The sequence below is a fragment of the Blennius ocellaris genome (assembly GCF_963422515.1).
Source record: "Blennius ocellaris genome assembly, chromosome: 22".
NCBI classification, from domain to species: Eukaryota; Metazoa; Chordata; class Actinopteri; order Blenniiformes; family Blenniidae; genus Blennius; species Blennius ocellaris.
Genome location: NC_137671.1, coordinates 16,667,196 through 16,683,836, shown reverse-complemented (window position 1 = coordinate 16,683,836; position 16,641 = coordinate 16,667,196). Strand labels below are relative to the sequence as shown.

The window sequence follows — 16,641 nt, the reverse complement described above, 5'->3', positions numbered from 1 at the left end:
GGAGAGAGAGCTAGAGAGTTAGAATGAATAGGGTGCCAAATTAAGGGCATCACACGCACGCTGTCACGGGCCAGGAGCTGTTATATCTATGAGCTCAACACAGACCTCGTTTTGATCCCAGAGGCTATTTTTTAATGTTTTCTTTTGCTATTTTTCTTTTTTTTTTTTTTAATCCAAACTAGCAAAAGTGGTATCTTGGGTAAGATAAAAAAAAAATTAAATGTGGATGGAGAAACAAGCAGCGGCATCGAGTGTGACAAAGAAGGGCAGACAGTAGGTACTTTCACTTCTCCGCGCTTTTAAGAATCACGCCAAGGATTGAAGGATACATTTATTCACAAACCACATTAGGCCAAACGATCACGGTGTTGCGTGTTTGTTTCGGGGTGCAGAGGCTAAAAATGATGAAAAGGCCTCTGCGCGTCAAATGAAAGATTACATCAGTGAGTCCGGCGAGGAGCGATAGATGCTGATAAGAATCTCAAGTCAGTCAATTGACAGGCCGTTTTTTTTTTTCTTCTATTATTTTTCTGGGGAAAATGACACAAAGTGTCACCTTTTACATTCCTAGAAGAATAAAATGCTGTTTATCCCACACCTTTATGTTTTGAATCATTCAAGGAAATACGTTTTAGTTTTAAGTTTCAGTCTCGAAGCGCAGAATTTGACGCCCTCGTTTTGTTCTGAGAAGCCGAGTTGGTTCACATGCTGAGAGAGTCAAGAAACTAGCTCCGTTTTTCTTTTCATGAAAGGACCAGAAAGGTGACGGATGACTAACTGAGGACACTTAACCCGCATATATCGCTTTCAAAATGTCTAAATTAACATGTAACCGAGGTAATATCTCAGAATTAGCCTGTTGTATTTTTATTCACTGGCTATTACGCCAGGGAACACGAATCACCTTTAAAACATCGTCTTCACTTAACACGCGTCTGTATAGTGTTTAATGACATTGTGCGTTTATTATTTAAAATGTAACCTTTATATGAAGTTAACTGTCGATTTTTTTTTTTGGCGCAAAAACATACAAAGATTTTAATACGATGAAAAACGCTTAAAGGAAACACTGAACACGCACAGTGCTTATTCATTTTGAATTACTGTTTCTAATTTACTTAAAAATATTACAGAAAATGTGATGCTATTTAAAACGTGAAAATACACCAAAACGTTTTTTCCCCCATGACAATAATTGTTATTATCAATGTTTGATAAATGATAGAAGCTCATGGCGTCATAATACTTTGATAACATAAGTGTGTTTTTATTATTGTGTGATTTTTATTTCTGACCTCTGATTACCAGCTAACGGGGGGGATATTTTATTTATGGGGGGGAAAACAAAACAATGAATGTAACTTGTGATCTTCGATTCACACACACACACACACACACACACACACACACACACACACACACACACACACACACACACACACACACACACACAGAGAGAGAGAGAGAGAGAGAGAGAGAGCAATTGATCCCCCTCTCTGGCAAACGGAATAATCCCTGTCCTTGTTTTAAATTCTCATCCGCAAAAAGGGAAAACTGTGCCATATTTTGATTTTAATCACATCCCGTTGACACAGTCACTCAGAAATCATCTCTGCCATCAGATAAAAATAGTAGCTGGACCCTCGCCTATTTTTTTCTTTTTTTTTTTGGAGTCAACCTTTACGCACAACAGCTCAGCTCTTTGTAGGCCACGCTGACTTCACTGAAGACTAATAGCGGCTCATTTGAGCGCCTCTCTCTTTTACGCAAACACCGACTGGGAAAAGGAGAGCTGAAGCCACCGTTTCTGCCTTCTCGTAGACAGTTTGGGATTATAAATGACAACTTTTTAAGTGAGACCTTCTTATTCCAGTGCTGAATAAGCTGCGGCGTTATTGACACCGCGGCTTGGGAAATCAAGTCATGGGACGGCTTCCATGTCCCATTCTCTAAGCTTCGATACATCCAGTCAAGAAACAAAAAAACATAATCGGGATTTTAGGCTACATTTACCGTCATGTGTTGCCTCTGAGCACCTATAACGGAGTACTTTGTGGATAATGGCTCCGCGATACTTTTCAAGAGGATAATTACACGAGTCCGCTGACAGCTTGACAATGGAAGCTACAGCAGTTTGCATCCAAGTTCAGTCTCAGGTTTTTGCCTGTGTGAGAACCCCCACTCCCCCCCCCCCCCCCCCCCACACACACACACACACACACACACACACACTCTCTCTCTCTCTCCAGGTAGGGCTATCCTGGATAAGGAAAAATAGGACGCTTTGCCAAGTCTCTCTCTCTCTCTCTCTCTCTCTCTCGCTCTCTCTCTCTCGCTCTCTCTCTCTCTCTCTCCGCCTCTGTCTGTCTGTCTCCCACACGCTCGACTGAGCACCTTAATATCACACATAAAGTGAGGGAGGGTTCAAAATTAGGATCATAGCTGAATAAGCACTAATGGAGTCATCACCTGAGGCCGCCATCATTGTGGAAAAATAAACTTAATTGGCATCCTTTATCAACCTGATGGGGCTGCAAATAATTCATGCGCTTTTGTGCAGCTAATGAATGAATGAATGAATGAATGAACCGTGAAGCTCGAGGCTTGAAGGGACCCTACATTCGATGTAAATACCGGGATAACCGTACGTGGAAGCCCTGCATGGCGCGAAGGGGCGTGCGCGCTCCCGAGACCGCGGCGTTCATTTCCTTGAGCGTTTTCGCCGCGTGACGTCACAGCCAGTGGCGTCGCGGAGGCGAGCCCCCCTCGCCTCGTACGCGCACTCTCAACGCACGCGCGCGCTCACACCCTTCTCTACTATCACACGCTTATGTGGACGAATGCAAAGTGGGGTTCAGACATGAAATACCTGAGCAGGACGCACGGAACGCGCACACGCCTCCAAATTTGGCTGTGATTTGGAAGAGGTCAATTGTAATTGCTTATTTTTAGATGGAAATGGAGAAGGAGTAAATATCTCCCCGTGCGCGCTCTCGTGTTCCATTTAATGCCGTGTTTTGAATAAATCATGACACGACCTATTGTTGCTCGTCTGTTTAATAAGTTGCTGCAATGTGTGCAAAGTTGCAGCAGAGCAGACATTAAAGTGAGCTGAGTGGCAGCCGGTAATAGCCAACATTAGGATATCTCTCCCTTTTTTTTTTTTTAACCCCCCCTTCTTTTTTGTGTGTGAGTGTGTGTGTGTGTGTGAACTATAAGCTAAGTCACCCGAGCGTCCTTGTCCGTGCAGCTTCACGGTGAGGGAATCGGCTCAATTTGGATCTGCCATTAGAATAATGCGCCTGTCACCGCGAGAGGACGCACTGTCACAATTCTTTAAGAGCATAAATGTCCCGCAAACCTGCCATTGGCCCGGAGCAACAGGCTTTCTGCTGCATGCAGCCGTCTTCTTCCTCTGTGGCTGTGCAGCAGACTGAACCCGCCTCATTGAAAAGAAATTTGATTTTTCCCCCCCGATTATTTTCACTTTAATTGATGATTTAAGATGATGGGAAGAAGGCTTATGCGTTCCTGTATTTCTTTCTCTAATGTTGAATCGTCTATTTGTGTGTGTTTTTGTTTAATCCATTAATTTAAATAGGAGGAAAATCCCACATCCAGTTTGTATAATACTGTTTTCCATGCGTAATTAAACGGTTAAGTTTTCAATGGGAATTGAAAGAACAAATTCATATTTTATTGATATCTTTGTGAATTTATTTGGCAAGGTCATTGAAAAAAATCGTGCATGCAGCTCTTGCGTCTCTCCTGACCCACGTTGTATTCAATTAGGGCAAGCCCCTCCCCTTGACTGATGACACTGACAGACCCTCCTTAAGTTGCGTCGCGCCACAGCTGTCTGCGAGCATTGAGCTGCCTGGCGCCATCCTGAAAGAATGCCTTCACTGTAAAAAAAAAAAAAAAAAAAAAAAGAGTGGAGAGAGAAAGAGAGCAAGAGAGAGGGAGAGAGAGAGGTAGAGCAAGGGTGAGCGAGCAAAAGGCGCACAGACCCAGAGGGGAGGAGAGAGAGAGAGGAGCGGAGTTAATGGAGAGGCTCTACAACTGCGCACAAACATAGATTTGATCAGTGAGTTTAACTTGCTGGTGCTGGTCAGTGTGCAGTGAAGCCATCCACTGCAAACAAGCCCCGCGCCCCTACGATCCTCCACTACTTGTTGAGCCGGGCTGCATCGCTGACATTTTTTTTTCGAAGAGGAAGAAGTTCAGGAACTCTGCGTGGAAGCGGATTCCATTTTGGACGTATTTATATGACAACACCTTTGTTGCATTTTGTAATGTGGGGGTATGTTTCGTGTTTATATGTCTTCAGTTTTGCGTAAATCCAACAAAGCGTGAGCCGGCAGTCTGTTCAAAACCGTGTGTAGACACATCTGTTGAAAATGAGATAATAAATTCTTCTTTCTCTTCCAGGTGATCAGACGCGAGCGCGGAACCTGTGGATTTAACTAAAAGAAGAAAAAACTCCGGGATTTGGGACAGACTGTTTCTCACCTTTTTACTTGTGCCGCTTTGCTTCAGCGTACATGAACATTGACTAAAGAGACAGCTTAAAAGAAAAGGCCAGCAATGGAAGTAAGTGCGGATCAGCCCCGATGGATGAGCCATCATCCCGCGGTGTTGAACGAGCAGCATCCCGGCTCACATCACCCGGGCCTCGGCCACTCATACATGGACCCTTCGCAGTATCCCCTCGCTGAAGATGTGGATGTACTCTTTAATATCGATGGACAGGGAAACCATGTCTCTCCATACTATGGAAACTCTGTCCGAGCCGTCCAGAGGTACCCTCCTCCTCACCACAGTAAGTAAACGGGCCCGTTTAGGCCTTTTATTTAATAATGTGCACATTATCTCCCTGCAGACGTTTGTGCATAAAAGGCTCGATTACCACCGCCGCGTGTGGAATTATTTGAATGATCAAAACCGCGATCCAGACCGGGTTTCGTGTCGTTTCTCCTGAAATGACTTTAAGAGCTTCGAACGTTGTGAAGCGGTGCAGTAAATGTGTAGAACTCACTGCAGTGTATTTGTCTTTCGGGTTTCTCATTTTAATCCCACCGTCGAGACTTCACAGCGCTGACTCGTATGTCGGAGAATCGCTGACGTTTTTCTGTAGCCCGTGCGTAATTTGCGTTCTCGATCAATCGTGTGTTTGGTTACGGATTTCAGCAAACAGAAGTGTTGGCGCCGAAGTCGTAGATACACCTGGGTTATTTTTGCTGAGAAATGCAGCCGGGCGCAAACACATTTAACTCACCTGCTTGTTACGGGCAGTCAATTGTGGAAATTCATGAACGTTGAAATGAAGTCATCTGAATTAAGGATATATATTTGTCGCATGTTAAAATGTGAACATAAAGAGTAAATCTTGCGCACCAAACCTCCCGTAAACGGGGGGAAATGTTTTTACACCGCACGGACGTATGAATGGTGAGCTGTCGTACGGAAATTTGAGAAAATTAAAAAGCCACGATGTATGCATTTGTGCGTAAAAGTGTTTCCATTTGAATCCATTGTTGAAATAAGACGGGGGTCGGTGTGAAAGTCAGGTTGTGATCTTGTTGTGTTTGTGTGCTGCCTCAGGTAGCCAGGTGTGCCGTCCCTCGTTACTGCACGGCTCTCTGCCTTGGCTGGAGGGAAGCAAAGGAATCCCACCGCACCACAGCACTTCTCCCTGGAACCTGAGCCCCTTCCCCAAGAACCCCCTGCACCACGGCTCCCCGGCCAGCCTGTCCGTCTACCCCCCGGCCTCCTCCTCCTCTCTGTCTACCGGTCACTCCAGTCCGCACCTCTTCACGTTCCCCCCGACGCCCCCGAAAGACGTGTCCCCAGACCCGGGCATATCCACCCCAGGCTCCAGCAGTTCCGGGCGGCAGGAGGATAAAGAGTGCATAAAGTACCAGGTGTCCCTGGCCGAGACTATGAAACTGGAGTCAGCTCACAGCCGGAGCGTGGCATCAATCGGAGCAGGGTCATCCTCTGCCCACCACCCCATCGCCACATACCCACCCTATGTCCCCGAATACGGCCCAGGTCTCTTCCCACCAAGTAGCCTGATAGGTGGGTCCTCTTCTAGTTATGGTTCCAAAACAAGACCAAAAACAAGGTCCTGTTCAGGTAGGCGTGCGCTTTATTACATTCCCTTTTGATCTAACACTATTCCCCAGATTTTCAGCCTCGATGATGTCTAATTTCACATTCTTCAAACAAACTTTAAAAAACAAACAGCCCACAGGCCACAGGCCACACAGGTGAACACAAGCAGACATAATAATAATAATAATAATAATAATAATAATAATAATAATAATAATAATAATAATAATAATAATAATAATAATAATAATAATAATAATAATATGTGAAGGTTTATTTAAAAAGAAGTGTGGAAATAATTCCATTAATTATATTTGATGTGTCTTTACAAAAGCAGGCCAACACTGATAAATGAAAAAATTAAATCTTAAAAACAAAAACAAAAAAAAAACCCCAACATAAATTGATATTTTTTAATGAAATAACTCGACGTGAAGCTTCCATTAATTTTCCCATCCTCCTCATGCCCGCCAGCAGACAGTTGGGGGAGAGTGAAAGAGAGGAAAGCCAGCTCTCTGGGCTGTGTCGCCCCGTTTATATGTTTAAGATAATCCCATTACTGTCAGACCAGTGAACGCCACAGTTGCATTGTTTACCCAGCGGTGGAGCCCCGGATGCTGCGCGTTCATTCAGGGGAAAAAAGCGGCTGAAACGCCGCCGTGGCAGAGCGCACCAAACCAAACCAACATCATCATAATCATCATCCCAGGGAGGAGGGGAGAGGCAGCAGCGAGCTCACATTAGGGCAGATACTTTAGATGAGGAGTGGGGTAATTATTTAAAAGGTTAAAAATCCCACTTTTTCTGTAACGAGATTAATATCAAGCGTCTTTTTGATGGGAGCGAAAACTGGATTAGTTGATGCATATCATCGGGATTATTCAGCACCATACACTGGGTTTCATTAATGCAAATAAAGATTTTAATTCGAGGATCATGTGCAATAATGTGCATTTTTAAAATATTCCCGCAATATGTGGACTATTCACATTTCTTTTTAATCTGTGCAGCGTGTTTTGTGCAAACTTCTCCAGCACACAAGCGAAAACACACCTTGCCCGTGTGTGCGGCAGGATACACACTCTGCATTGCAGAGGTCTGCTTGGTCTTAAGTCAGATGCAGGGGATCCGACGCGGTTTGTTTGATTTCAGCTCCTTGTGCCAAAAAGAGAAAAACCGTCTTTAACAAAAAAGAAAAAACGAGAGAAAACACAACTCTACTCAGGCGCTCGCACGTCTGTTACGTCTAAAAAAAACGCAGCACGACGCGCACTTACACGTCTCTCTCCTTCTTTGTGAAGAATTGTGTGTGTTGCTTTATTCTGCAGCTTAAAAAAAGGGGAAGTGAGGCTGTATGAAAATGCAAACAAGAAAAAAAAAAAAAAAAACAGCTCTCGGCGTTGCACAAAAGCCCCGCGCAAGAAGTCTGCGCTTTCAAATAATCTGAGTGGGACTACAGCTCTCCTTGTTTCAGCCTCAGCCCCCCCACCAGCCCCCCAAATACACACTAATCAAAATGTTAGTGCGCGTCTCACCTGTCGGTGTCACTAGAGAAGTGCCAGTCAAACATGAACGCTCTCTCGATCCATTCTGAACAAAGGACATAGCCTCTTACACAAACTCTCACACACACTTGATCCTATTATTATTATTATTATTATTATTATTATTATTATTATTATTATTATTGGCAGCCTATTTAAAATAGATTATAATAGATTAATACATATATTTTGGAATACATTTGTTTAGTTTAAAACGATTTTACGCATTTTCACGCATCATGTTTAGAAAGAATTTGTAATGATTTCTGTCTCATGGACCTTTTAAACTGCTGACAATGTTTTTTATATGTATGTGTATGATGACTATATCAATGTTTTATTATTATTACTATTATTATTATTATTATTGTTATATTGTTGTTGTTAATATTTAAATTATTAGTGTTATTTGTGCGTTTTGTTGCTTTGTATAACGCATACTGTGGCATCAATAACCTTCTTTATTCCCATGCGCACATGTAGTTGTTTTCGATATTTTGGAGGCTTCACTGACCTGGAACCTGTCTCCATGTCCTGTGTGTGCGTGTGCGTGTGCGTGTGTGTGTGTGCGTGTGTGTGTGTGTGTGTGTTTGTGTCCGTGTGCGTGTGTGCTGTGTGTTGGCCCTCCGCAGAAGGTAGAGAGTGCGTGAACTGCGGGGCCACGTCAACTCCGCTGTGGAGGCGGGACGGTACGGGTCACTATCTGTGTAACGCCTGCGGACTCTACCATAAGATGAACGGGCAGAACCGCCCTCTCATCAAACCCAAACGTCGGCTGGTACGTCTTTACCACATTTTCTCTATTGATGACATTTCCGTCTCTCTCTCTGTTTTTCCCCTATCCAGGAAGAAGTAGGCCTATTAGCTGCAGGAAATTGACTCGACAAGTGCAGGTCTCTGTTTTCAGATACTACCTAGAAAAAAAAAAAAGCAACAACTGCACAGTATATTTTTTTCCCATGCAATTTTTTTATTTGCTAAAATTGTCATTGATGCACATTAAATTTGCTGCATCCATTAAAGAGAGAGCTGCTTTTAGTGTTGGAATGGCTGCAGCCTTGCATTCATCGATGCACCCTAAGCTCCATCTTTTATTAAAAAAATAAATGAATAAAATAAAATACATATGAGCAAGTGTCTTTTAATGGAGCTATTTTTGCAGCAATGTCAGGGAAATCCCCTTCCATCAGAGCTGCGTGTCTTCTTATGAGTATTAGAGGAGTTCCCCTCTAGCTTTTCGAAGAAAAAGGCAAACATTGGCGGTCCAGTCCTACCCTGCTTTACTCTGGACTTCTTCTCCTCCTCTTTGCCCGGCTCCTCAGGAAAGGGCTGCCGGATATCTGAGCAGCGCAGATAAGTCGCTTTTAACAACACAGCCCGTTTCCCCAGTCAAAACAGAAAGGCTGCAGGAGCCCGGGCTAGTCCAGCAACACAGTCACGACCTGAGATTTGTTTAGTGTTATAATCCCTGTTTAAATACACCAAGATGATCGAGGTATGAGTAATCGCCAGCCCATATTTGTCCTTGGGGTTTTTATCTGCTCAAAAAAAAAAAACACATTAAAGAAACTACAATAAATCTAATAGGGCGACTTCAGCCTTCCACATTCTTTCAAATATAAAAAAAGAATATAGTTAAATGTGGATTAATTGTATGAATTCAAGCGTTGAAATTAAATCTATACTCCCAAACATGGCGATCCTACAAAAAAATTAAAAATTAAAATAAATATATATATATGTATATATTTTTTGATTCACAGCGCACATTGGCAGGGTTTGTAGGCCACCACACTTGTATAATTGGAAATCCCTTCGTGAGATAATGTAGTCCTTTACATCTGCGTGTCCTCTGCGGTCACCTGTCTATTGATTGTTTTTAGAGATTATAACGTCAATGTCAAGCCACTGCAGCAAACTGGAGGCTGTGAAGGCAGCCATGCTCAGAATCCAGTTCGTCAGGCTCAAGCTTGACTCTGCCTGCACGAGCCCACAAAATACCAACACTTCTCCTATTTTAGCCCCATTTTAACTGGTGCGCAATTATTGCCATGTGGTTCATTTCACTACATCACGTAATCACATTTCGCGTCCGTATTTTTAAGAAAAAAACAAACAAAAAAAAAAACAAACGTATGAACTACAAAGCTCCTTTCAGCTTTAATCGATACCAAATCTATTCACCCCCCCCCACCTCCATATTTTCCCTTCTTTTCCAATTGTTTCACGTCACAATGTTTAAAGCAAGGCACCATCGCACAAACACGCACTTTAAGGGGAAATTTAATCAGATTTAATAGCTCTCCCATTTCAAGGCACTGCTTTTATGTCTTCTGTAAATATTTATTCTCTGGGAGGTATGCGCTCTATGACGCTATTTTTAGCCTTGAGTGAAAGCAGCTCTGTTTTTAGTATTCCTCTCCTTATTTTAAACTATTTTCAGCTTGCACTAATGTAAAAAAAAAAAAAAAAAAAAAATCCACTCTGTACATAAAGCATGCATATACAGTACAGTAGGAGGAAAGTTTACATTTCAAGTGTTTTTAATGGCTTTACGCACGACAGGAGTGAACGAAGCGGGTGTGTGACAGAATGCAACACGTTTTTTTGTTTGTTTTTCAGTCCATTTATTCAAATGCGCGATAAGACTGCATGCATGCAGGGCGGCAATTCCGGGATTTTTTTTTTTTTTTTTTTTAATTTAAAGGGGGAGGGGTTTTTTTTTTACGTGCCAAAATACGCACGTTTTGCATAAAGGCGGCCCTGGATGAATGTTGGAATCTTTGAAAATAAAATAAAATCTATTGTAGTTTGGGTCACTACACGCTCATGTGACCTGTCTTTCTTTCTTTCTTTCTTTCTTTCTTTCGTTCTTTCTTTCTTTCTTTTTTTCTTTCCTTTTCTATGACCACTCCACGTGCAGTCCGCAGCCAGGCGGGCGGGCACGTCGTGCGCCAACTGTCAAACGACAACGACGACGCTGTGGCGGAGAAACGCCAACGGGGACCCGGTGTGTAACGCCTGCGGCCTGTACTATAAACTGCACAATGTAAGTAATAAACCCTCACGCCGTATCTCTCCATCAAGGCTTGAATATATTGCATCAGTCCTCCTCTTGGTTCTCACGTCCTGCTGGGCCCACCTTTCCCCTCCTTCTTCTTTCTGCATATTTGATGTGACTCGTCCCTGCAGAGACTTTCCCGGCCATGGTGATAACAAATACTGTAGAATTAACATGATTTATTGGCAGTAAGTGCGAATCTGAAATGTATAAGACCTAAAGTGAACTAAGCCCGCAGCCGCCTTGCTTTTGAATATTAAAGAAGAAGGGGGGCTTAATTAAAATTCGATTAATTTCCAGTGCGCCACCCCTCCTTTCTCTCCCTCTCCCTCTCTCTCTCTCTCTCTCTCTCTCTCACACACACACACACACACACACACACACACACACACACACACACACACACACTCTTTGCGTATTTCTAGTCTTTCTGGTTCCCAGCGCACCAGGGACTCCGAGTCCCCCCTCTGACCACCAATCCGTCTGATTCGTTTTGGGCTGGTTAGTGCCTCACCACATCATTTCACATCCTCAATCTGAAAACCCCAGGGACTCGTTTATCTCCCCCCCCTTTCCCCTTTCCTGTGCACAAAGCTGTCACTTTTAATCAAACTGCCATTGTAGCTGCAAACTAATAATAATAATAACTCGGCAAACTGCTCTGAGGCCACATGTAGGTAATTTCTCCTCCACCTCTCGTCCTCTCAGACAACAGCTAAAGGTGGAAAATGTCCCTGTGTGCGAGGGGGAAGAGGATCCTGCTTGTCACGCGAGCAACTCTCTGTTAAATAATTTTCCCATTTTACTTTTGGCAGATAGTAACGCAGTGCAGACCGATTGAGACCAAGGTTAAAGGGAGAGCAGAATAACATTTCCCTCTTACACACCAGCGTCTGAACTGACCCGACCTCCCTGTAATTGTGAAATTAGTTTATTTTGGGTAAATCCGGACTTCTGTTGCTCCCTTTGAAACAACGTCCACATTCTTCATGGAGACTCCAGCTGGAGTCCCTGCTGGCCCAATGTGTTGCTTCTTAAGCAGGACACCTGATGGTGGCATACCTGTTGTCCCGCCAGCTCGCAGTCAGACAGGAAGCTGTTGGAAAAGTTGCGACGAAAACGCTTGTTGAGGTTTGACGCTTCAGTGTTTGGGGGTTTTCTATGCCTGTGAGAGAAGTGTGACACCTCTGAGGTTTCAGGTGGTTTGTGGAGAGAGACGTGTTCAGCGTGGTCCCCGACTCAAAACACTTTGGTCGTGCTGGTTTCTGTTTGATGTGCTGACGGCGACGGCGGCGGCCGAGCAGCGGCTGGGGGCCCGAGGCTCCCAGCCATCTCAGCATCAAAGAGCCGAGGCCCGACTGGCTTTAAGGGGGGGGGGTGTAGCTCGCTTCTGAGCTGGAAACACAGGCAGGGAAAGTCACCCAGTACAGAGTCGCAGCTTAGAAAATGAAACTACACCACTGGAGGGAGGGGTGCTGGGGAGAGGGGGGGGGGGGGGGGGGGGGTGGTAGGAGGGCACAGATCTCTCGACCTCCGCTAATCATGGAGGCCACTCTCTTTAAAAGAGTCAGCGGAAAAAAAAAAGTCCAACGTCTCAGACAGCTCCGGAGAGAGAGAGAGAGAGAGGACAAAATCCCCATTCCCATTTCCCCGGGAAGAAGCAGTGAGAAAGATCAGGACGCCAGTCGGCCTCATCCACCTCCCCTCATAATCCCGCCTGCAGCCCAAATTCCATCATCCAGCTCTCCTTCCAGGCTAAACCGACGCCGGAAGATGGCAGCCGGGGCCATTTCTGGCCAAGAGATGGCCAAACGGTTGAGGAGGAGGAGGGTGGAGAGGAGGACTTGGCCGATGCCGGCGGTGGCCGTGGCCATGAGTCTCCGCGGTTGACTGGCTGTACATTAGCTGCCAGACCCTTCTCCTCCGTCGCTCTCCCCTCCCCTCCTCATCTTTTTCTTTCCTCCGCTTTCTTTTTGGCATGGCCGCCGCCGCAGATACAGTCCAGCTTAAAGGAATCAACTAAATCCAAACCCAACACACACACACACACACACACACACACACACACACACACACACACACACACACTGAAAGAGTGTATATAAACAGTTTTCTGTTCCGGGATGGGACAGTCAGATTTCTCTGGTAATGGGACTCCATTACATGTCATTACGTTCCTCCAAAACCCCACAATCGTTCCCTGAGAAAACAGAAGAGCTCCCAGAGAGCCACATCTTGAAGATTTATTTTTAAAAAGTTGGTGACACCCCTCATTTAAGGTTTTTTTTTCAATTGTGTTGCCTGATGTCGTTGCGACGGAGCCTCCAGCTTTTCAGATGCCTATCTCACGTAAACAAAATACTAATCTGGCCCCTGTTTCCTTGTCTCCTTTCGAGAGCAGATCAACCGACCTCTGACCATGAAGAAGGAAGGCATCCAGACCAGGAACAGGAAGATGTCCAGCAAGTCCAAGAAGAGCAAAAAGTCCCATGACAGCATGGACGACTTCTCCAAGAGCCTGATGGACAAGAGCAGCTCGTTCAGCCCGGCCGCCTTGTCCCGCCACATGTCCTCCTTCCCTCCGTTCTCGCACTCCAGCCATGTGCTGACCACCCCCACACCCATGCACCCCTCCTCCAGCTTGCCCTTCGCCCCCCACCACCCCTCCAGTATGGTAACGGCCATGGGTTAGAACCCCCGAAACCCCGAACGGCCTCGCCACTGAAACCCACCACCAACCCGCCGCCTCCACCGCCACACACTCCGGTTTCTCTGCTGACCCGCCTCCAGACCCTACAAGACAAACGGACCCCTCGGTCCGACTCCACCCCCAACCCCAACCCCCACCAACCCCGTCCCTCCTCCCCGTCTCACGGCACGAGAGGCTTTAAGGCTCCTTCCTTTCCCCTTCAGTTGTATCTTATTTTTTATAAAAATCAAAGTGTACCTCTGCGATGTGAATGCTTTGCAGAGTTGACTGTGGCGCGCTGACCTCCCGGAGGGGGGCACCACCTTTTCATCACCCTCCTCCTCCTCCTCCTCCTCCTCCTCCTTCACCTCCACTCAACACGGAGCTCCATTTGTGTACAAAAAGCCATTTTTTTTCCACATTACCAGAACTTTTGTGACGCCCACTCCCTCTACCTTCAACCCTCTCCTCGCCTGTGTAACAGGAGGGGCCCCCATCCCCACCCCCCCCCGCTTCTTCTTCTCCTACTGGAGACACTGACGTTGAATATATTTGTACAAATTGTATGAAATACAGTACATTTAATGAAGACTTTTTAATTAAGTGAGAGGGAAAAAAATGTAAACATGCCCGTGGGCAGCTAATGACGAGAAGGGTACGAGTGGCAGCGGGTGGAGAGACTTGCCGCCGGAGAGGAACGAGGGAGGATGGAGGTGAGGAGACTTTTGAGAAAAAGGGGCAGGCTTCACTTTTCGCCTGCATGAACTGTATTGCATTAAGTTGGGGGAGAGTCGGCGGCTCCGGCTGCAGGTGTCTCTCCACTTTCTTTCTTTCTTTTTTTTTTTTTTTTTGAATGTGCTATAGGTCTCGGGCAATTGGTTTGTGTTGAAGCGCGCACGTACACACACACACACACACACACACACACACACACACACACACTCACCTAAAAGACTCTTCCTGCCCACAGATTATATGCATTGTGAAAAAAAGTTCCTGTATTTGTTATTTGTATGTATAAATCAGAGTACCAAAAATACGAAAGAAACAAAGATGTAGAATTATTTCTTTATGTTATGCAGACTGAATGGTTGTAAAAATTTAATAATAATCACTAGTGTAAAATATGACTGCTTTTTTGTTTCGTAATTTTTTTTCCCCCCTCTTTGAAAATAATAAACTAGTTTAATCTCTGTTGACATGTTAGAGCCGCAGTCCAGGGTCGTCTTTTCTGTCTGACACACACACACGCACACACACACGCACACACACACACACACACACACACACACACACACACGTCAACAAATGGCAACATTTTATCAAAATCACCCGAATTGGTAAAAACAAAGGTATAATCAAAAAGATAGTCCTATATATTCAGACTTCAATATACATTTTTATGTCATTTATTGATACAAACAGCTGATAAAATGTGCAAAAGTGACTAAAATTGCACATATTTAACTTTTTCCAGCTGATGGTAAAGTCCAGCTTTTCCCTATTTCTTTAATACTAACTTATGTAAGTTCATAAAAGTGAAGGAAATAGCACTTTTCAGAGATATCTTGATCAGGAAGAGACAACAGGTAAAATCAATTAATCTAAATCTGTTTTCCTTGATGCATCGGATGTTTCTTCAGAAGATTTTCTACAGACAAGAACTGTGAAGTTTTCAAATTTCACCGGCCTCGTTGCTCAACATAAATCATTTTACAAGGTATTTCTCAAAGTAAGAAACACAGTTGAAGTGTCAGTTAAATTATTCAGAAGAAGAAATGATTGAATGAGTGAGCCAGAGAGGTGAAAAAGAGGAAGTGAGGCGGGTTTCGACCACTAATTGAACCGCAGATTAGATGGAGCTGCTTCCTCCATGAACGGGCTCGGGCTTTGAAGGGGAGAAAGAGACAATCAGGCTTGAGTATAAAAGCTCCATTTCAATACCACTAAACTGTACAAGAAGTGTTCAAGCTTTTAAGGCATGACGGCACAGAAATAAGCCACAACATTAAGACCAACACTCAAACCGCTTAGAGCAGTGAGAGTAAAGAGTGCATTGCGCTAAACAAGGAGCTGCTGGTCATAATCTTATGGCTGATTTGTGAATCTATCCATTATGCATGTCTGATTTACACCCTCTCAGTCAAACTTTTTTCAGAAACCGTAAAACATTTTTTCAACCGCCTCACCCCTGACTAGCATTAGCATTAGCAACACTGCTTCAAAACATTAATAAACAATAATAATCTACAAATACTCACAAATCCTAATGTTTCGCTTTCTTTAAGGGTATAGAAATGCAACTACATGAGATTTTTATACAAATAGTTGTTCCATAACTTGAAAAATTGGAACATATAGAAAAATGTCAAAGTGTAACATCTAGTTAATTTTTATTTTGTTTGTTTGTTTTTTTAATTGAATTTGAACATTTGACACCTTGCCAGGTCTCTCTGGCCAGAGATTCAATAAGCTGTTTGGACACTTCTCACTTCTGGGATGAACTTGACATAAAACAATGCTAACTATATGATTTGGTGTCATAAGATTTGAAATAATAATATAAATCCATTAAAATATATGAATGACAGTGAGATGGTTTGAGGTTATCCTCCCAAATAATCTCATAGACTCTGATCTGTGTGTTTACAGTACTACAGTTCTTGCTTGCAAATGGTCATATGATGAAATTGTGATCATTTCCTGCTTTTGATGAGCAATTCTGACATAAAAATTATGCGGAAAGTTCTTGAATCAGATGAAGCGGTTACAGATTGTAGTTAACTGCAATATACAGATTGTAATTTCAGCATATTCTGTGAGAAAGTGCATCACACCATCCAGCGCAAGAAGAGAAAAACCCGGTTTATACCAGCATTTCTCCATGGAGCCGACAGACTGTCAGTCTTGTCCGAGTTGATTCCTCACATGCAAAACACTTGATTCTGTTTTGTGCCTGTGGCCTAGCAACAACTCTGCAGAAAGGGAAGCAAAAAAAAAAAAAAACTGCCAGAAACCCACATTTCCAATATTGAAATATATATTTGCACAAGTGGAATGCCAAATCCAGCAGCTGCAGCCGTCTCCAGCCTTGCTGCAGAAAAAGGCCATACAGAAGTCAGGTATTTGGCATCATTTGTTTCTGAGCTGCTGTGACCAATCGCCAGATTTGCTCCTGTGTTTTAATAGTGAGGTCAAGGGGCCATGTGGTATGAGAATGGGAATGGTTT

General features: G+C 44.0%; 1 protein-coding gene across 1 annotated transcript; it reads left to right on the top strand.

Moving 5' to 3' along the window:
* Positions 1-4,587: 4,587 nt before the first annotated feature.
* gata3 (GATA binding protein 3) lies at positions 4,588-13,414 on the top strand (the record flags this gene model as incomplete). Its single annotated transcript, XM_080518642.1, has 5 exons — positions 4,588-4,822; positions 5,605-6,138; positions 8,294-8,439; positions 10,585-10,710; positions 13,124-13,414. 5 exons carry the CDS (start codon positions 4,588-4,590, stop codon positions 13,412-13,414), a joined length of 1,332 nt encoding a protein of 443 aa, XP_080374768.1.
* Between the last annotated feature and the right edge of the window lie 3,227 nt (positions 13,415-16,641).